The sequence below is a fragment of the Podarcis vaucheri genome (assembly GCF_965113315.1).
Source record: "Podarcis vaucheri genome assembly, chromosome: 2".
Classification (NCBI taxonomy): Eukaryota; Metazoa; Chordata; class Lepidosauria; order Squamata; family Lacertidae; genus Podarcis; species Podarcis vaucheri.
In genome coordinates, this window is record NC_138760.1 from 67,690,978 (window position 1) to 67,712,926 (window position 21,949).

At 44.9% G+C, this 21,949-nt stretch overlaps 1 protein-coding gene and 1 long non-coding RNA gene across 2 annotated transcripts in view; both read right to left on the bottom strand.

The window, feature by feature from the left end:
- LOC309526008 overlaps positions 1-21,949 on the bottom strand; it is a 154,139-nt gene that overhangs the window by 24,433 nt on the left and 107,757 nt on the right. The window lies entirely within an intron of this gene.
- RPS14 (ribosomal protein S14) lies at positions 5,608-11,418 on the bottom strand. Its single transcript, XM_082211847.1, has 5 exons — positions 11,263-11,418; positions 8,231-8,381; positions 7,435-7,596; positions 6,336-6,412; positions 5,608-5,716 (listed from the first exon to the last, which is right to left on the bottom strand). Exons 2-5 carry the CDS (start codon positions 8,377-8,379, stop codon positions 5,649-5,651), a joined length of 456 nt encoding a protein of 151 aa, XP_082067973.1. The 5' UTR covers positions 8,380-8,381; positions 11,263-11,418; the 3' UTR covers positions 5,608-5,648.

Here is a 21,949-nt window from a genome sequence, read left to right on the forward strand (position 1 = left end):
TGTTCTATTATGTTTTTATGTATGTTGGAAACTGCCCAGAGTGGCTGGGGGAACACAGTAAGATGTGGGGGGCATAAATAGTAAAATTATCATTATGGAATGGGACGTCCCTATTTTCATCAGAGAAATGTTGGAGGCTATGGGAGTAAGTGCCATGAACTGGCAGGGGTTCAGAGAGGAGGAAGAGGATCCTGGCTGGGATTGGGTCAAATGGGGGGGGGCGTAAGCTGGGGGTGGAAAAGGAGAGGTTGGTGTAGGAAGTACTCATGGGGTAACGGAGGATGACAAAGGGATGGGGGCCAGTGAGCAGGAAGTCAAACAGTGGGACCCCTTGCCAGAGCCAGAGGAACCCCTGCCCCCATGAACATGGTGGATCCTGAGGCGTAACAAACAGTGGGCAGGGCACTCCAGGAGGCAGAGGCAGGCCAGGGCCTATAGACCAGCTCACTAGCTGGCCAGATGGGGCCTGGATCACAAGGAGGCTTGTGATTCCTCAACTGGAGCAAGCTGAGAGCAGGTGAGGATGAAGCCCAGATGCTACAACCAGCAGGCACATTATAAGAAGACAGCAGAGCTTACGTGCCATGTCTGCTCAACTGCCGTGAAGAACCTGGTCTTGTGCTCTCCTGGACCGCCACAGGTTTCTACTTTGGGCTTTGATTGACCCTGAACTTCGTTTCCTGACCTTCGGCCTTTGACTTTGGATCTCGGCCTGTAGACTTTGCAGATGCTGATTGACCCTTGGATTTTGGACTCAGTCTTGGCACGCTGTCTGGGTGCTGAATCGGCCAGGGGATCAGGACAATAAGCCACACTTGCTCAGCTAGAACCTTTCACTGGATCATGTTTACATTGGACAGTCACTGCACTGAAATGGGGCCTGCCTCTCCCTAGTGGTGCTGGGCCCTAACATATGTCAACCAGATGCCCTCCAGATGTTTTGGACTCCATTTCCCATCAGCCCCAGCCAGGTTTGATTGGTGGGGTCTAGTTCAAAACATCTTGTGGGTACCATGCTCATTACCAGTGTTAACTGATTTATTACAAGACCTTTGTAGACTGGAGTCCACATTAGCAGATAAATCATCTACATTCAGCTAGTGTCTTAACTAGCAGGTTTGTACGTATGTTGGCAGCGACTAGGGGATCATATTTGAGGACTAGGGGATCATATTGAAGATTTCCAGAAGGATAAAACTTCAGTGCCTGCATATCAGCTTGCATCATCACATGACCAGCAAAAGCCAAATAATGCAAAATAAGCAAAGATATGCTTGATTTGTACAACAGATGTAGCTCAGACATTTGAGCTTCTCTTGGTACAGAACTGATTTTGTAAACAAATCCCCAAATACTTTCATCTCTAAAATAACACATTACTTGTTGCGTGGCTTCTTCTTGCAACCTGTGATGTGCAACTCTCTCATCCGTAACAGTGATATTAGGTCACAAGCACTCTTGACAAGAATATCTGTAGAGCAGTGTTACATGTAGTTTTAATGAAATTGGGTGAGTAGGAAGAGAGGGACAGGGTGAGTCAACCTTCCACCTACAATACCTTTGGTATTCATCTCCTGCCCCCTCCACCCCCCAGCTTATGAAACTAGATGTGCAAACTTTGTGGTGTGAACACACTCCACAATGGCACACACATGCCTGTACTCTGAAGTGAAGTGGCATCACCACTGTCATGGGGGATTGATTGATTGAATGATTGAATGCTTGCTTTCCCTGGTTTGGTCCCCAAGTAGGAAATGGGAAAAACCATTGTCTGAAGCCCCAGAGAGCCACTGCCAGTCTGTGTGGACAATAAGAACATAAGAGCCTGCGGGGTGAGTCCAATGGCCCATTTAGTCCAGCATCCTGTTCTCACAGGATGCCTGTGGGAAACCAGCAAGCAGGATTTGAGCACATGAATCCTTCAAGATCAAAAGGAAATAGTTCTGCCCTGTAACAATCCTGTGCTGAAGGTGTACAAGAATATACATTCTTTTTATTTGTCTAGCTACTTCTGGTGGAAATTTTAGTAGCTTACCTCTTTTTAAAAATGACCCTTTTGCTTAGGAAGCATTGGAACACAACTGCTAAACAAGCTACTGCTCTCTCATAACAAAGGCAGAAGTACAGCTTTTGTGAAGCATTTTCTACCTAGCAACTCTAAATATCAGGAAGTAGCCAATTTCTGATTGGCTAGAATACTGGTTATCATTTCCCCTTTTCTATTTGTTAGGTTTCCACATAAAACCGCAAAAGAAAATGAGGAAGAAAGTCATTATTTCCAAGTTCCTTTTCTATGAAATGATGCACAAAAGGAGATCATGAAAATGGAAGACATTTCAAGAATGAAATGTGTGTATCTGAAGAAGTGTGCATGCACACGAAAGCTCATACCAAGAACTAACTTAGTTGGTCTTTAAGGTGCTACTGGAAGGAATTTTTTATTTTGACTATGGCAGACCAACACGGCTACCTATCTGTTTCAAGAATGAGTTAGCAGTCAGTAATCTGGGGACCAGATGAATAAGGGCTGGTAGGCAGAATGAGGATTTTGGGTTTCATGAAAAAGCTTATTTTGTTGGCATCTGTTACAGATAGGTAGCCGTGTTGGTCTGCCAGTCAAAATAAAAAAATTCCTTCCAGTAGCACCTTAAAGACCAACTAAGTTAGTTCTTGGTATGAGCTTTCGTGTGTATCTGAAGAAGTGTGCATGCACACGAAAGCTCATACCAAGAACTAACTTAGTTGGTCTTTAAGGTGCTACTGGAAGGAATTTTTTTGTTGGCATCTGTCTCAAGAGACAATGTTGTGTGCTTCAGGGGGCGAAGTCAAACTGCTGCATTAGCAGCACCCAAGTGACCTCTCTGGGCTGCAAGCCTGGGCAGTGTGTGAGAGGTTGTGGGCTGCCCGGAAGACCACTCTTGACCTCGCTGATGTGGTCCAAAGGAAAGCGGAGCAATACATCTGACACCAGCTTGGCTGCAGTTGTCAGGTGGCGGCATAAAATGTGCCATCCAACCACCTTAGGGGCTCCACTCCATACTTATGTAGGGTTTACTCCAGGCTTCCTCAAACCTTCATGTTTAGAGACTACAATTCCCATCATCCCTGAGCACTGGTCCTGCTAGCTAGGGATCATGGGAGTTGTAGGCCAAAAACATCTGGAGGGCTGAGGTTGAGGAAGCCTGGTTTACTCCTTAGCCTCTTCTTCTCCCAATGATGTCCCACAAAGCAGTGGAGCAGTTTAATACCAAGGAGATAAGCATTGCTTCAAGTGTCAAAATAACTTGACTGCCCTTAGGTACAGGGCAGAAGCTCAATTTGGAGAGAAGGCAGTGCCATTTGCTGTACTGCCTCAGGCAATAAAATGTTTTGGGCTTGCTCCAAGAATACACTTTTGCTCCTTGCATATTCTCATCAGCCTAAATACAGAGCCTAAATACAGAAGTAGACCTCAGCTACATGCAAGGTCCTGTGACATTTTATGTATTGTTTCTCCCGAGTCAGGAAGAAACTAGACTGCCACAAAAACAGTGATGCGGAACCAAAACCTGTTTTGAAGAAAACACTTAAAACACTCAGAACTGTACAGCCCATAATATAAAAAGGGAAATAACCCAAGGCCAAGGTACAGTCCAAAACGCCAATAGCTCCTTTCTGCTTTTACAAGCCATTTGGTTATCAATAATATTGTTGCTACAACTTGGACGCAGTCTGTATCGAGAAAAGGTCCAGCATTCATTTGGCATGATGGAACTAGAGACCGATGAACCAGGCATGGCCTGACTGAAATAATTACGTAATAATTTATTATTTATACCCCGTCCATCTGGCTAGGTTTTCCCAGCCACTCTGGGCAGCTCCCAACAGATTAAAAACACGCTAAAACATCAAACGTTAAAAACTTCTCTAAGTAACGCTGCAACAATTTAAAAATATTTTCTAACTTCTTGCTCTAAAAGCCTCCATCTTCAGACACCAAGGGGTAGTAGCCTGAGATACGCCCTATTCTAGAGTGGCTCCTGGCCTGCAGAGCACCAATCCTAACTTTTGATGTAGTTAAAACTTATTTGCCTGGGATTTTAATTAAGTTTAATTTCATAGAATCATAGAGTTGGAAGAGACCACAAGGGCCATCGAGTCCAACCCCCTGCCAAGCAGGAAACACCATCAATTTTAGTACCATGGTTTTTTAAAAAACAAAACCCTGCTGCTTTCTTGTTTGATGCCTGTTTATATTAATGCAATTAGTTTCTGAACAGTTTTGTGCCTGTTTTAGTGGAAGCTGCCTCGTGAATTTTTAGCAAAATTAAGAGAGACAGGATATAAATAAGTGAAGTGTTAATAAGAAAGTGAGCTATGACAAAGTCCTTATTTTGGCTGGTGCTCATTCCAGCACTATTTAAACCAACCCCGTCGAGAATTTGCACAGGTAAACACTTCTCGCACAATTACTTCTCCCTAGTTCTTGACAAAAATACAAAGACTGCAATGTTATCCACTTACATGGGAGTAAATGTCATTGAAAGCAGTGAGTTACTTCTGAGAAAACAAGCTTGGGATTTCTGTGCAGCAATAATGCAATGTAAATAAAGGTAAGGTAAAGGTACCCCTGCCCGAATGGGCCAGTCTTGACAGACTCTGGGGTTTGTGCGCCCATCTCACATCTATTGGCCGGGGGCCAGCGCTGTCCGAAGACACTTCCGGGTCACGTGGCCAGCGTGACAACGCTGCTCTGGCGAGCCAGAGCCGCACACGGAATGCCGTTTACCTTCCCGCTGGTAAGCGGTACCTATTTATCTACTTGCCCCCGGGGGTGCTTTCGAACTGCTAGGTGGGCAGGCGCTGGGACCGAGCAGCGGGAGCGCACCCCGTCGCGGGGATTCGAACCGCCGACCTTTCGATCGGCAAGCCCTAGGCGCTGAGGCTTTAGCCCACAGCGCCACCCGCGTCCCTAATGCAATGTAAATAAAAATTCTCAATTCAGATCCACAGCTCTACCATGGTAAATCTGTATCGACGATCTGCATGTGACAATGCACTAGTGAATACAAAATAATCTGAAATAATGAAAAGGTAAGGTGCATCTAAAAAGGCAGATGGGGAAGAATCAAATTATTCCTTTCATACAGATTTAAACGTTTTTCTAAATGGATCCCTGAAAGATGTATGTGGAAAGAGGAGTCCAGAATTCTGTTATACAAAATCCAAAAGAACACATTGCTAGCCTATTGCATCTAAAACCAAACAGTGCTTTGGGGGAAGTGGCTGTCCAGGGTTGTGTGTGGTTTTTTAAAAAAGTTTAATCTATATATGGAATTGAGATGCTTTGTTGCTACTTTTATCCACCACCGTCAAAATCGTCCTTAGACGGTAGCAAGATTTTTTATTTTTGCTAAGTAGTATTGAGTAGCTTCATAGAAAAATAACTCAGTGGAAAAGTGATACAACAGAAATCCCGTGGAAGCTGTTAATGCACAGAAAAACTCCCCAAAAGAGACTGCTTTTCATGTAAGTAATTAGTGAGAAAAGGTCCAACTCAAGGATGCACTTCTAAGGACACCAGCGGTGACCAGAGTTGTATAAGAAAAGAACAAATGAGAGCAGAGGTTTATTGGAAAGCTTTAATGATGAAAGATAACAGCTACTGTTTACAGACGGCGACCACGGCGACCGCCCTTTCTGCGAGTGCTGTCTGAAGGGATAGGGGTGACATCCTCTGTGGAGAGAAATAAGGATTTCACATTCAGAAGACTTTCTTGCATACACAGGTCCCACACACATACAAAACCCTCTAAGTCACTTTTCATATGGTAAATGAAACAATTTTCCAATGCAGGAGGCTGGTGGTCAAAATCTAACACTAAGAACCCAATTTACTGCAGGATCGTAAGTCAGACTGAGAAGCTGTACTTCCAATTTACAGCAACTGTATTTTAGGATGTGAAAGTCCAAGTTCAGAGAAGCCTGCAGAGGCTTTAGGACTTCCACTTTACTTAATTAAGAAGGGACGACACAACTACCAGGGGAAAACATTTCATAATACCATGGTAGTTACCATGCAGCTTAGCACCAATTTCAATTCTTTCTAACTAAAGGTCACAACTACCTGATGTTGGGACATCTCCTTGTCTAATCTGCAATATTTCTGTACTTCATATCTTAAGCTCAGCACCTTTAGCATGTACCCCCCAATCTTGAAAAGCGTTATCACAGGAAACCAAGGGGGTTTGTTTAACACCTGAGTAAGAATGGGACATTAAGAAACAGCCGTTTTCTAAAAGAGACGGTTTCCAAGGAGATGCATTCTTCAAATGCATCTTCGGTTGACAACTCACCAATGCGCCCTATCTTCATGCCAGAGCGAGCCAGAGCTCTGAGGGCTGACTGGGCTCCAGGCCCAGGAGTCTTTGTTCTGCACAGGAAAAAAATGAGGAAATATATGAAGCAGATAAGCGTTTACAATTTATCTCTGATGTCTGCATTTGTTTATATATTGTATGGTTCTATAATAATTCATATGGAGGGAGTAAACTGGTGACAAAGACCAATACGGGACACGCAGGGAGATAAGATGGCAGTTCAACTTCAAGCTTTTGGTCTAGTGGCAAATAGAGCCCTTACTGTATTTTTATAAAAGCCATGTCATTTTCAGCTAACTTCATAGGCTTACCTTTATGCTGGAATCTGAAGGAAAGCGTGTAATGGAGGCATTTTATATTAACCAGCAGCAGTTTTTTTCTTTTTCAATTCAGACATTTAATCTACTGGGAATGCCAATCAGTTTCTGTGATTCATAGAATTATGTTCTTTTTTTTTGTCTTGGGTGCCTGCTACCCCTTGGGAATTATCATTGTCATAATCCATGTGGATTCTCAAGATATCTCTGCTGCTTGTCTTTTCTACCCTATGCAGAAGGCTTCCCTCTTTTTTGCTTCTAACTGCAAGGCCTATGTCTAATGGGCACAGAATATCTCTGTTCTATTAAGGGAAATACATAGAAGCATTCAAAAGAAGTGGCTATATTAGGGTTGTCATATTTCAAAAAGAAAAAACCAGAACACCCCGAGGCTATATTAGATGCAACCTGATCTCACTGACAAATAATGTGGACAATACTTTTTATAAGATCATGGTAGTCCAAACTGCAACTTAGTCCATCTAAATGCAAAGAGAAAAACAACAAAATATCCACAAAGATATTAAGCCAACCAATATATGTATTCAGTGCCAAGAGGGTATCCTCTCTGCTTCCCTCCCCCCACCACCACCTTGGTCTACAGAATGCTACAAAATTATATACACGGTAACGTTCTCATATGGTATTCCAGCATAATGTAACCTGTTAAGGGGTGAATGCTGAATGCCTTAGATACTAATTAGTATCTGATTAATTACATTTTATAAACTCTGTGTGGGAGAGAATGACACACATACCTATTTCCACCTGTAGCCCGCAACTTGATGTGAAGGGCAGTGATTCCCAGCTCCTTGCATCTCTGAGCTACATCCTGGGCAGCCAGCATAGCAGCATAAGGAGAAGACTCGTCTCTGTCAGCCTTCACTTTCATGCCACCAGTTACTCGGCAGATTGTTTCCCTGAGAAAGAAGGAACAGAGAGATTATTTGAGGAACCCCAAGTCTAGTCTCACTTTCACAGGAGATATGAAGTTACAGGGTAAGCAGATAAATTGTATTCTTGGCTTCTTTGCCAAATTGTTTTTAAAATACGGAAGCAACAACTTCCAAACCTTAATGCCTCTGCTGCTGCCCACAAGTCCTAAATCCTAGCAGACAAGACACAGAACCAGCCACACAAAGTTTAGATGTCCCTTATGTTCCCATTTACGCCAGTATGCCTGAACAGCTTATAGCAGGTCATGGGGAACTGGTGGCCCTCCATTTTGTTGGATTCTAACTCCCACCAGTCCTAGCCGGGCAGCACAACCAATGGGATTTGTAGTTCAGAAACACCTGGAGGCCCACATTGTTTCCTGAGTCCTGACTTACAGGATTTTAAACTAAGAGAACCTTTCTGTGCCAATGTGAGTGTGTCTCTTGACTTCTGCATTTGATCAAGGGTCTGCCTGTGAGGTCTAGCACTATATGCATTTAGGAGAATTGAGGTGTAAAAGTTTACCAAACATCATAGACCAACATTCCCCCCCCCCCAATACGTCTTTCATTTTAGAAACATGTTAAAGAAAGCAGTCACAAACAGGTGCCTACTCACTTGCCAGACAGGTCAGTTACATGGACAAAAGTGTCATTGAAGGAAGCGAAGATGTGGCAGACTCCAAACACATTCTCTCCTTCAGCCACCTGTGGTCCCAGACTGATAACTTGTTCTTCCTTCTTTTCCTTGCCCTTACGAGGTGCCATTTCTGTTATAAGAAAACAACAAAAAATTAGGGAGGATATGGAAGGCCTTAAAGTACTGTCTCTCGGAAGGGCTATACTTATAAACCTTTATTAAATTAAGATTCTAGGGCAGGGGTCTGCAACCTGCGGCTCCAGAGCCGCATGTGGCTCTTTTACACCTTTGCCGCGGCTCCGGGGCGGATACTAGCGAGGGGAGGAGGCGCATTGTGTGCCCCGACACTCCCCACTGTGGCGGGCGCTGTACTGGCTGTGACGTCGCATGGGGGCGGTGCATGCGTTAGTCACACACCGCCCCGACGTCACCTTCCCGCCCGCTGTCACATCGCGGCTCCAGAGATATATGTGTTTTAAATGTTGCAATGGTTTTGCGGCTCCCAGTTTTTTTCCCTTCGGAAATGGGTCCAAGTGGCTCTTTTTGTCTTAAAGGTTGCAGACCCCTGTTCTAGGGCAAGGAAAGTAAGTAGTTCAGACCCAAGTCACACAAGCAAGCTATTTTAATAAGCAGCTACATGGGGCTAGTTCACAGCCCTTTTTGCAGCTCTGTGCACAGAAAATCCTTTCTGTACTGGTGCCAACTTCCAGCTCAGCCAGGCAGTACAGTTGTGCTGTATGGGGCAGAAGGAAATCTTAGTCCAAAACACCTTGGCAAAGGCTGCAACAGAAGCACCTGTGTCTGAAGTTCCACCTTCTAACTGCACCTCACTCCCAGCAACATCCACTCACCCTTGCAGCAACCCAGCTTTTCCTTGCCTCAGAAAACAAGGAAATCACTGCATCTCTCACATATATATAAATCCAAGGGGAAGATAAAGGACATCAGTAGCACCATAGTTTACTAAGTTCACAGTCTTGATTAAGACATATGCAATATATTAACTGGCAGGAACAGTATCGTGAGACCAACAACAACCAGAATTGGGAGTTCTTGGAACACAAAACTTGTGCTAATTTGCACTGACTTTTTTTGAATGTATTTTAATAATTCTCTTCATAAAACCGGGCATAGAAGCCAAATGACTTAACATAATGGTCTCCACTTTCTTTTCAAAATTATTTCAGGCCTATTAAATGAACTTCCCTTCTGCATGAGTGTCCAACACTCAGCATTTCAGCGAAATGTGTTGCTCCACACTAATTATACTAGCTAGCAGGTTACAAAAATTAAAAACCTCCCTGAATGACTTGCACAGGAAGAATAATGCTAATCAAACAGCACACATTACCACAATCACACCCCTATAGGAAAAATCCCGCACTCCTCAATCAGGTATGCTTAGGCCTATAGCATGATACATTTCCCAGCATCATACATGTGGCAAGATCCCCACTGCTCTTATCTGTAATATTTAGCAATATATATTCTACAGACAATGCCATCAAGAAGATGGAGTAGGAGCAAATGGACCCTCAGCACAACAGCACTTAAGTACTTCTAAACAAAAGGGTATGTAAAAAACAGATATTTATATTACAACAGAGAAACCCTCAAGTCACTACATTCAACATTCAAATAAAGGGGATTACAATATAGGCAGAATGTATGGAAACCTAGATGGCAGTGATTTTGCAGAGCAAGAATACAGCATGGGTAGTCAACATGGTAACCTCCAGATGCTTTGTACTACAACTCCCATCAACCTCAGCTTGCATGATAAGGAGCATTAGGAGGTGGAGCACACAGTGCCTGGATGGCAGCACATTGGCTATTGCTGGAATATGGCAGCAGCTTTAGCATACTTAAAAAACAAAATAAACCATGTTCCTAGCCCAAATGACTGCAGAAGTAATCCTGAAAACTTTTTTAGGTCTGGCTGAGAATTCTCATGGCTATAGAGAATATATTAATCTATGCCATTACTGTGATTTACTGTTCTCATGGTTAGAAAAGAAGGGTTAGCTGTCTCTCCTACGTACAAAGCTCAACCTGCCCCCCACCTAGAACACAAAAAATCATTCTATAATTATGAAGTACACTGTGGTTACGACCGGTTTAAGCAAAAAATCTCCAGTGAACAATCCAAAAAGAGCATGTACACAACAGTGTGTGTGTGTGTGGTATTCCAGTTGAAAAGAACCAAGCACATTTTGCTCTCTAAAGCACAACTGATTTCCAGAAGTCAGCCCTACGGAATTGAAAGCAAACTACTGCTAGGTACCGTAAGTGGGCTTTAGGATTGCAGCCTTTGAGGTGGAAACTTTTAAAATACGACTATTAAGGGCTGCAATCCTGCAGAGCTAGGCCGTGTACTGTATGTAACATTGCAGATGCAGACGACTCCGTGATACGTGGATCTTTTTTTCTCTCTCAATGTACCAGGACGGCCTGAAAACACAAACATGATGCCAGATCATCTCTGATCTCACAAGCCCGCAATCAGACCCAGAAAGTTCACTTCCTAGGGATGAGGGAATTTGTGATTTGGAACAACCTGCAGCTAGTAAATAAAGAAGCTTTTCCCACGTCAAACCATCTCAAAAGAAAGGGAGCCAGCCAGCCTACCGGAGAGCAGACTCAGCCACAGGCCTAGCGGCGGCCCCGGGAGAACCTCTCAGCCTATAGTCCACCTTGGCCTTAATGAGAACCACAACGGCCTACATCACGGAAAGCGACTCAAGCTACTGCTTCGCCTCTTAATAAAGCAAGAGGCGCGCAACTGAAACAAAAGGCGCTACGAGGCTCCATCCCCGCTTGCCCAGCCGCGCTCCTTCCCACTGCGGTGCTGCCTACCCCCGCGGACCCCGGGGGCACCAGGCCCTCCCCTCCGCCGCCCTCCCCGTGCAGCCGGCGGAGGAGAGGCCAGGCAAACCGCGGACAAATTCGGGGAGAGCCGGGTCCCCGAGGATGGGGGTGGATGGAAGTTACCCCCCTCTCTCGACACTTACTCGCACGTCTCCGCAGGCAGCAACCAACACCGGAAAGGAAGAGGCGGGCGTCGTGGGGGTGAGAGGTCACCTCTCTTCACCCGGAAGCGATACCGCTGACAAAGGCGGGTCACTTCCTCGAAAGACAATCCGGCTTAATCTTTAAATGGAGACACACACACACGGAATTTGATCGATTGGTGAAGTGATGGAAGATAGGGAGCAAAAAAAAAAAAGGGAGGGAAAGGAAAAATAAGACATGAGTCGGAATGACCTATTCCAAAATGGCGACGGGGCAGCGATGGAAACCCTCACTAAAGATGGCGGAGACTAGATAAAGTCTTTTCCTCAAGATGTCGGGCGGCGGCTCTGACGTCAGCGCGTTCCACCCCAGCCGCACACATAATGCGGGGGAGCGATATCCTCGCCTTTTGAGAGCGTCCGTGGCGAAGATGGAGGCTGCGGGGAAGGAAAGCGGAAACTGGAGCCTTTATACAGTATAAACCTCAACGTATTTGAAAAGGGCAGACTCAGATCGTTCATTGATTCCTCGCTGTGCGCGAACGCAGCTCATGGTCCTGTTGGGTAGCCGCTTCCTCTGCGCCGGTCTTTCTCCGCGAGGAGAGGACCGCGCTTGCTCTCCCTTGGTTCAAAGGGAGCGCGCCTTGCTTTTGACGCTCGGATGTGGCTGGCCCCGTTTTCCCAGTGCCGAAAGGTGCTGGCTCAGCAAGTGTTTTGTCTGTGCCGAAACGCAGTCCTGAGTTTCTCTGACCATCGGATGAAGTGCTTCTGCCGAGGGGTGCTTAGGCTCCGAATGCAATGTTTAATTGCATATACAGCATTACTTAGAAAAATGGTTGCGGCAATGGCTACAACCGGGGGTCCCATTTCTGCAATAACCAAAGTGTCGTTTTCCCAGAAGGTGGGAAACCTATTCAGAGATCAGAGCTTTTCTTCCCCACAGCTGGTATCATCATTTATTATTTGCAAAAGTGCTTATATGATGGAGGTTAGAGGGTAGGGTTGCCATATTACATATTTCAAAAAAGTGAGTGAAGTTGTTGAACATGTTTTGGGTTGTGTGCCAAAAAGCTGTAGAACCATTGAGAATATCTGTACCTGGCCCTACAACCAATTTCCTTTTCTGAGATGGAGACCATTTGCCAGGGGTAGGCAAACGAAGGCCCAGGGGCTGGATCTGGCCCAAACGCCTTCTCAGTCCGGCCCACGGATGGTCCGTGAATCAGCGTGTTTTTATATGAGTAGAATGTGTTCTTTTATTTAAAATGCATCTCTGGGTTATTTGTGGGGCACAGGAATCTGTTCATCCCCCCTCCCCATATAGTCTGGCCCACCACAATGTCTGAGGAACAGTGGACTGGCACCCTGCTGAAAAAGTTTGCTGACCTCTGCCATTTGCACGCTAGTGGTAGATTATCATACTGACAGAGCGATTCATATCCCTTTTTTGTTGGGCTGCTGGTGGTGGGGCTGCGTCTCTGGTGCAGATCTCCCCTGTCTGCCTACCAGAAAATGGGGCTTTCCAGAGGTGGGGCTGAACGTTCTCTGGATTTTTTGGAATGTGAGTTGACCATGCTGCCATCATGTGGCAGTGTTGAGTGAGCTGGGCCCAGTCTCTGCCTGCACCCTTCACCTGGGATGCTCAGCATAGCTATGAAAGTGACAGTGACCCTGCTGCTCTGTAAAGCCCCACCATGCTGGGTGAGTGGAAGTGTTAGGATTGCTCCCAAAGAAGGGCCTGTGGTTTTCCTAATATGGTGCTGACACAGTCTATTAATTTACCTCCAGAAAATTGCCAGTTACAGCTGAACCTTTAGCCCTCCAGATGTTGCTGCACATACCACTGGCTATGCTTGTTGGAGCTGATGAAAGTTGTAGTTCAGCAACATCTGGAGGACCAAAGTTCCCCATAGCTGAGTTAAAGGAATGACTTAACCTAAAGCTTGTGGGCTGTATCCAACTAAGCGCTTCTCATACCTTTTGAAATTTACTTAATTTAGGTATTTTAATTTTAAGAGGTCTACCCTGAGTAGAAATGAGTTGGATTCAACCCTGTGATTTTCATAAAATCACTGGTTTGACAGTTGTGCAGACACTGAAAAACAGGCAAACAGAAAAAATGTTTAACTTTTATTTGTATTCATTGCAGAAGCAAAACATGGTTAAAAAATAGTATTGCCCAAAACTGCACTAGTTTTGATTGATTGCATTTTGTTGTTTACGCATGTATGGCTTTTATTTCTGATGCATTTTGTCAGCTATCCTGTGTACATGGCTTTCATTGTATACAATACAGCTAACTTGTGTGTGTTGTTTGGATCGGTCATAGTTTGTCAGCCGTGTACTTGTACAGTGGTACCTCGGGTTAAGATCTTAATTCGTTCTGGAGGTCTGTTCTTAACCTGAAAGTGTTCTTAACCTGAAGCACCACTTTAGCTAATGGGGCCTCCTGCTGCTGCCGTGCTGCCGGAGCACAATTTCTGTTCTCATCCCGAAGCAAAGTTCTTAACCCGAGGTACTATTTCTGGGTTAGCGGAGTCTAACCTGAAGCATATGTAACCTGAAGCATATGTAACCCGAGGAACTACTGTATAGGATTCATAGGATAGAGTTAGCTGTGTCAATGAAGCAGTGTTTGCTTCTGTACAAAATACATGATGGTAATGCTAATTTGTAGTTGCTGATGAAAAATAATTAATAACTAAGCAGAATTTTAAACAGGTTTATGGTTAGCCCCACCTCCTCTGCTTGCAAGCCTGCTCATAGCATTACTGGTTATGAGCTCACGTGGCTTGTTTCCATCATTGTCAGGCGGAAAGTGCTGACTGTGCCTGAATGAAACACAAGGCTGTGGTTATTAAAATATGAGTTAACGTATGTGCTTTGATCTGTGTGGGGGGGGGGATTTCCTCTGAGACCCCCAGCAATTTTCCAAGTGGTCTGCTGGTGGTGGGGTGGGGAACTGAGGACTGCTAGTCTGGGCGCTGGGCATACGTAATATTACACAGGTCCTGCCTGCAGGCTCAACAAAAGGGAACAAAACTGGAGAAAGAAAATGTCCCACTTGCTGGGGGCGGCTAAAAGGAATCTTCAAAAGTTGCAGTTAAAGAAACACAACCCACAGTTATATAACAATTAACCTAAAACTGGAAAAAAAGAAGAGAATCAAGTGGAACATCATCAAGAGAGAAACACATGATAAAATAAGTATATTTTAAATAATTTCTTAAACATAGACAAGGAGGGAGCCAACCACTCCCTAAACCTCCCACTTGGGACATACAACAGGATTGCAAAAGTGGTGTTTTTGTGTGTGTACATAAATGCAGATCATTTTTTGTTCTACGTGCGTGCACACTTGCACACATGTACTTTCTTTTGATCTTACTAAACTAATATTCTCAAAGAGGCTGGCTTCTAAAAAGCTTCAATTACATTGAATTACAATTCTGTCCCCATTGTACAGGCTTCAACATGGATGGGGAACGTGAATCTCTCCCTATGTTGTTGGACTGCAAGCATGGTCAGTGGTCAGGGATGATGGGAGTTGTGGTACAACAAAATCTGGATGGCCACAGGCTCTCCACCCCTGTGCTTTGTACCTCACGCATTTAGTTATGTTGCCTTTGCCCCACCCCCAGCCTGCCACCACTCATGTGCATAAAACATCCCCAGCCAGCAGACTAAATATACCCGGCTGAAAGTATAGGCCTGGAATCATGATTCCACTGAAGTCAATGAAAGATTTATTAAGCACTTCAGTAGCACCGTGATGGCAAGCAAGGCAATCCATCCATCACTACCGCCCCTCAAAATCATATCCGTCATAGATGAGGCAGCTCATGGAATCTGAAGGTGTTTTGAAATCCCTCAAGTGGAAGAAGCAGAACAAGCAGGACTCCTGGCCAAGAAGTAAATGTGCTGCAGCAGAAATCTGCAACGAGTTCCAATCTCTTTATTACCCTTTTCCTGTAAAGGAACTCAGGCAACATTTTACATCTCATTTATCTTTCAAGGAGGCTTGCCGGATGATTTTTGCAACAGGATGGGCTCTGCCACCTCTCATTCATCTGGAACGAATCTCCATCCGTTTGCATCGATTGAGAGAGAGAGAGATTTGCCAAATATTTCAAAGGGACCTTTCAAATATCACTCTGGAGCCTGACGTTTCCTTCGCATTAAGGTTGTCACAGCTTGATGGTCCTGGAAGGATTTACACAGGGGAGTGGGAGGCCATGTTGCTGTAAGAAATCATTGATTGGTAATCATGAATGGGCACTCGTCCATTCCCTACTTCTCTGATGATGATGAAGTAGCTCTACTTTCAGCAGCCTGACTGTCATTTCATTTGGGGATCGGGGGGGCTGAGAAGAAACCCAGAGTCAGGGAATTAAAACAAACAAAAAACACTGCTGGGAACAAAAGCACATAGCATACATGAAGGGCTGAATCTTCTTGTAAAGTAAGAGTAAGTAGCCACACATTCGTTCCTAGATGAATTGGATTCATTATTTAAATAATTTAATTTAAGTAGTTTCTTCTTTGTGTAAGCTTAATTCCAGATCCTGCTCTTCTGTTGCAAAGGATTGCTGCAGATACCTCACCTTTCACACTTTGGGATTGTGGTGGGAGTTTCAGGGCTGGTTCTGATATTGGGAGTGTTGTAACTGGCCTCTTTGCAGCCTGTCCTATTCATGTTTATCCAACAGGAGGCGTGGCTCATATCACTACCACTACCCAAAAAGTACCCTAATTTTGCTCTGGCTCCTGAAGACTCTACTGATTTGGGTGGCAGCAGCAAAAAAAAAAAGGAAAGTAAATTAAAGTATACACAAAGCTCTGGCATGGGTGGAGCCCTGTGCCCTGTTGGGGCTGTCATCAGATCAATGTCGTATGAGTGGAGAGGGGGTGAGAATCCTCCTTAGCTGATCTGCAGGGATTAATATAGGATTAATATAGGTCCTGTGCATGTTTTCTGGCATGCAGTCCCCAGAGGGTTGACTACAGATCAGGCCCAAAAAGGTCAGCCACCCTTGCTTTATAATAATTGTATAATAAACTACTAGACTTGCTCCCCTGATAGTTTTGCATACTTAGTTGCCTGCTCACAGAACCTAGGTAAAAAGGTAAAGGGACCCCTGACTATTAGGTCCAGTCGTGACCGACTCTGGGGTTGCACTCATCTCGCTTTATTGGCCGAGGGAGCCGGTGTACAGCTTCCGGGTCATGTGGCCAGCATGACTAAGCCGCTTCTGGCGAACCAGAGCAGCGCACAGAAACACTGTTTACCTTCCCGCCACTTGCACTTGGGCGTGCTTTCGAACTGCTAGGTTGGCAGGAGCTGGGACCGAGCAACGGGAGCTCACCCTGTTGCGGGGATTTGAACCGCCGACCTGATTTGCAAGCCCGAGGCTCTGTGGTTTAACCCACAGTGCCACCCGTGTCCTAGGGGTACACAAACAGAACCTAGGGGGTCCACAAAAAGCAGGGGAAGCTGTGTTGGTTAATGGGCGTGGGGAACCAAAACACATAGTTGGACCGCATGAAGATCAGAGTGCTCAGCATGTCAGAGGTGTTACCTCCTGGATCACAGGCAGCATGCAGGGGAACAACAGCGGCAGGAGAAGGCTATTTTGCCCATGCCTTGCATGTGGGATTTGTATCAGCATGTGGCTTCCTACCGTGAGAAACAGGATGCTCAGCTGGAAGGGCCCTTGGTTTGATACAGGTTCTTGATCAGGTGACGTTTTGCGATATTTGTGGAATCCTCTATGTAGATGGATTTAAAGTCTGTTTCAAAGAAGCGGGATAGTTTTAGGTGCGCTTCAAAATAAGTGGAACAGCACTGGATCAACCACTTGGAGCATTGGGCCAACCAACAATGGAGCCACAGGACAAAACTGACATGCTGGAGGTGGAATTGGGCCTGGCCTGTCCGGCATGGGAGAGCTTCACTGCATGCCTCAAAACTGGCAGCTTCGTAGTGGTTGATGTCAGCTGGGTGCTGAAAGAGCTGCACATTTAAATAATGTGCTAACAAAACAAAAACAAAAAAACCCCAACAACCCACATGCTGGTCTTTTCACACTTAAAAGTCGTCTAAGCAATAGTATTTGCTCTAACCTTTCCCAGTGGTGCATGTCTCTTTGTGTTAGAAGACATTTCTATTAAAGACAGAATAGGAATGTAATGCAATTAATATCAAATGAAGTCCCTGCGAGACGACTCCATAACACAGCAATGGCCTTCTTGTGAAAATTTATCTACAGTGGAGTATAAAGGGGTCTTAAAGAATAATGAAACTGTATGTGGGGATTTTAATGTACGTAATAATTCCCTGAAACATTTTCTCTTAAAAGATCTAATTGGTGGCGATTTTAATCCACATCTCTCTCTGTAGGGACATAAGGCTATTGCTGTGAATGGCATAGACTTTGCGGAGAGAATGACAGAACTGGGACTGCCATTTTATTTCTTCCTTAAGCAGGTGACCGCAGGGAAATTTCTTTGCATCTTACTCAACAGAGCTTCCATTTGTTAAATGTGAGCCTCAGAGCTTAAAGATTGTTTCCTGGCCTGAGATGTCCTTGGTTAAAGGAAGAGTGGATGTAGTCAGATTCAGTGTTTGAGAAAGTTCTGGAATTTGAATTGATCCAATGGTTTTGGAGGTGGACAGAAAGGCAATACTTGAAGGCCCTAACAACGGCTGACTTTGCTGGGATCTGAGGGAGCTCAGAACTTTATGGAGCTACTTGACAATTTAAGAGTTTGGGAGGGGGAAAAAATCAGATTTGTTTTGTTCTTATAAGGAACTCCAGTTCCCCCGAAGGCATCAATGAAGATGGCTGTGACCATATTGGCTTTTGTCAGGTTATGAGATTAAATAAATACAGTACCTGAAACTAAAAGGTGGATGGTGCTGTTCTCTTTTCTCCCGCTAGAGGGTGCTTGAGATATTGTTGGATGAAAGCAAGATGACCACACAAACAAACATCTCAAAGTTCCTATGAAGCAAACAACAAAAAGGGAGCAATTGCAATGAGAAGCTACAGATCTGGAATTTGTTAGCAAATGTGACCTTATATATCTCATGGATTCAGTAAGGGATGTGGGTAGTTCTCTCAGCTATATACAGTAATTGTGTTCCATTTAGTATTCTTGTAATGGGTTTGTTTTGAACTGTAGTTCATGTTTCACATCCCAGCTATTAGAATATAGCCATTAGTGTGAGCTAGGTTTATCCCTAAGTGTACCTCTTGCCTTGCTGGTAAATGTCCATTGAGATGAATTAAAGAAAAAAGCTCTGTCATATAAACTCATGGGATATTTTAAAGTCTCAGAGGAAGTTTAAGACTTTTTAACTGGAAATGCTGGGAATTTAATATGGGGCTCCCCACCACCACCCAAAGTGTTCTCTGTTGCTCAGCTGTGAACAGTCTACCCAAGGATTATTTTAAAATCCCTGGAATAAAATGAAAGTAAAATGGTTTTACAGTATTGTTCAGTCCAGTTGGAGAGGAGCACACGGCCACTCGCACTGCCAGCACAGGACTCAGATACAAAAAGGAAAGTGTGTAGGGCAAAGGGAAGAATGTGGCTCGTACAGTGAGCTTCACATCCCGTGTTTAAAAACCTTTCTAGAGACTGGTCTGGTAAGGTGTTAGACTGGAGCTTGACCTAGGACACTGGTTTCAAACCCCGGATCAACTCTGCAAACTAATGAGAAGGCCTTAGGCAAGTTTCTCCCATTCAATTTCATTTCTCCACTAGCAACATGAGAATAACAGCAGAATGTCTGATGGCTGTGATAAGGATAATAAAGGACCATTAAAGCAATGAATTAACCAAAAGGTGCTATGGAAGTGAGAGATTAAAAATAAATATAGACACATTTTAGGGCTGACACAATATACTAGCCAACTTGTCCCTATCTCGCTATTGCTGTAGGCTTTTGCTCATGGAGTGGGGAGAGGCCATTGTGCCCATCACTTCAGACAGAAAAATATATGTGGCTAGTCCTGCTAATTAGCAAGCTGGCCTTTGGTATGGCAGAGCCAATTCTGTGTGGAGCTCTCTCCAGATTTCTATCTGTGCCTCTACATTTCAAAGGAACCTAAATAATTACGGTATATTAGCCGGGCATTTATTAGAGGATCCACTGTTGGTTTTCCTGTTCCTTTCCTGTCCTCTTTCATTTCCTTGTGGTACTAGTAGTGGGAAGGTACTGTATATAATTACAGGCACCAACTCAATAACAGCTATGTTACGGCTAAAATCTGGGTGCGGGGTTACTCTGCCACCCAGCTCATCGGACTAAGTCCGTGGGTCCCTGTGGAAGAAAATGAGCTCAGCCAGACGCAGGAGCAAACTGCAGAAGATCCAAGTTTATTGCGCAACAGGTTCAAGGCGAGATTGAACCCAGAGAAAGGGGTGACATGAACTTTTGAAATTTCCCTCCATATCCCAGAATACAGTGCATGAAACGTCACGAATACATTACGGGAAGGTTGGGTTTCACAAGTTACATCATGAATATACTTTACACGTCATGAATACATTATGAAAAGGTGGGATTACATTAATTAGCATTTTTGGATGAGGGAGGGGGGATATGCGGAGCGGGAAATATACATAGATACACATTTATTGAGTACCGGTGGTGGCAAGACAATGGGTCAGAGATATACATCGTCTGCCACCTAATATTGCCTAGAGGAAAGGTTTGGCGAAACGATCTGACAGGATTAAGAAGTTCCTGCGTACGTGACCTGTTGCTTTGGGGATTATGGAAGTAGGGATAGCATCATGGAGTCCACGGGGAACTGAGTTGAATGACACCGAGAGCGAAGAAATCGGAGTTACGGTTGATTTTATATCAATTCCTAAAGATTTCAATGATTTCAAACCCATTCTGTACTATAGGGCAAAAGCAGAAACAGAATGGATACATTGTAACAGGAGGTCCCTGGTTTCGGATCCATTGTTCTCGCCGTGGGGGGGGGGGCGTCAGCAGCTTGTCAGGGGTAAAATGAGGCGTGCAGGAGCTCCCTGAGCTAGCTTCTGCAGGACAAATGCATGGCTGTGATTGGCCAAAGCGGGGCCATAGGAATAAGCGGGGCCTCGGATGTTCCTAGAAGGAAGGGGGAAAGGAGCCCCCCCCCCTTCCATTCCGTATCAGCTATGAGCCCTTGGCTACACACACACACACACACACACACACACACACACACACACACACACACACCATACTTTTAAAGCACATTCTCCACAAATAATCATGGGAACTATAGATCCTGGGAATTATTGCTCTGTGAGGTTAAACTACAGTCCCCGGGATTCTTTGGGTGGGTGTGTAAAATGTGCTTTCAGTGTCTGGTTTGTAGACAATCCTTCAGTGTGCAAACGTGCTATAGCTATAAAAATCTGAGTGGTTATGATCCTGTTCCGAAGGAATCTTATTATTCATTTATTGCATGTATATCTCAAGGAGCTCAAGGTGGCAAACATGGTTCTCCTCTTCCTCATTTAATCCCCACAACAACCCTGTGAGGTAGCTTAGGCCGAGAGGCCATGACTGGTCCTAGTCCAAAACTCTGACCAACCACTACACCACGCTGGCTCTCATTCCAGCGCTGGAATGTAAAGAGAATAATAGCACTGCTTTTCCTTAAAGAATAAATAGGCCCAGGGGCGTCTTACCCATAGAGGCTAGTGGCACGGGGCGGCAAGTTCTGGAGGGCACCAGGGAAGAGGCGGAGGCTGAACGCAGCACCTCCTGGCATCAGCTCGCTGCCCTCACCCGCCTCCGCCATGCCGCGCTGAAGCAGCGCCGCACCCAGAGCCTCTGTCTGACCTGGCCACCACGGCACGAAGCGTCCAGCTGAGGTGGGAGGCGCCTCGTCCAGCCTCAGCCTCTTCCCCACCGGAGGAGCCGCCTCCAGCCCCGCTGGCAGCGCCATCCTCCCTTTAAAAAGGTGGACACCTGGGGAAAGGGGATATGCTTAAGACGGCCCTGAATAGGCCCCTCATCATTATGGATGCTGGGAGAAAAGGTGCCTGAAAACACCTAGTCAAGGCTCAGAAAATGACACAGCTTTGCTATTTGTCCGCACTTCTCTTCTCCCATTCAAGCAAGTGTTCCCTTCTCCTGGCAGTAGCTCTTACTATCTGCCGTCTCTGAAACTAATTTTGCAAGGGAGAACTGTATTCACTTTCTGTTTCTGCTCCTCTGTGTGCAAGGCTTTTCTCTGACCATCTAGTTTCTGTGTCCCTTGCAGGATTCCTCAGCCCCCCAGCCCTCCCCTTTTGAAGACCATAGAAAGCTGTTTTATACCAAGTCAGACCACAGGCCCATTATGTTTTTATTTTTCATTTATTCATTACGCCGCTTGATTGTAGTGGGGGTAAACCTTCAAAACACTACAAAACAGAACAGTCAGATTATCACAAGAAGAGTTTTCAATGATATTTTAAAGCATACAGAAAGTGAAAGCAATAGACTAAAACCAATTAAAACTCAGCATCAGCTTTCTAAGCGTCTGGGAAGAATTGTCTAAACAGGAATATTTTTAGCAGGCCCCAGAAGTGAAGGTGCCTGCCTGATCTCCATAGTTCAGTATTGTATACACTGACTGGCAGCAGCTCTCCAGGGTCTCAGGCCCATTAGCTAGAATCTAATGGGCACATA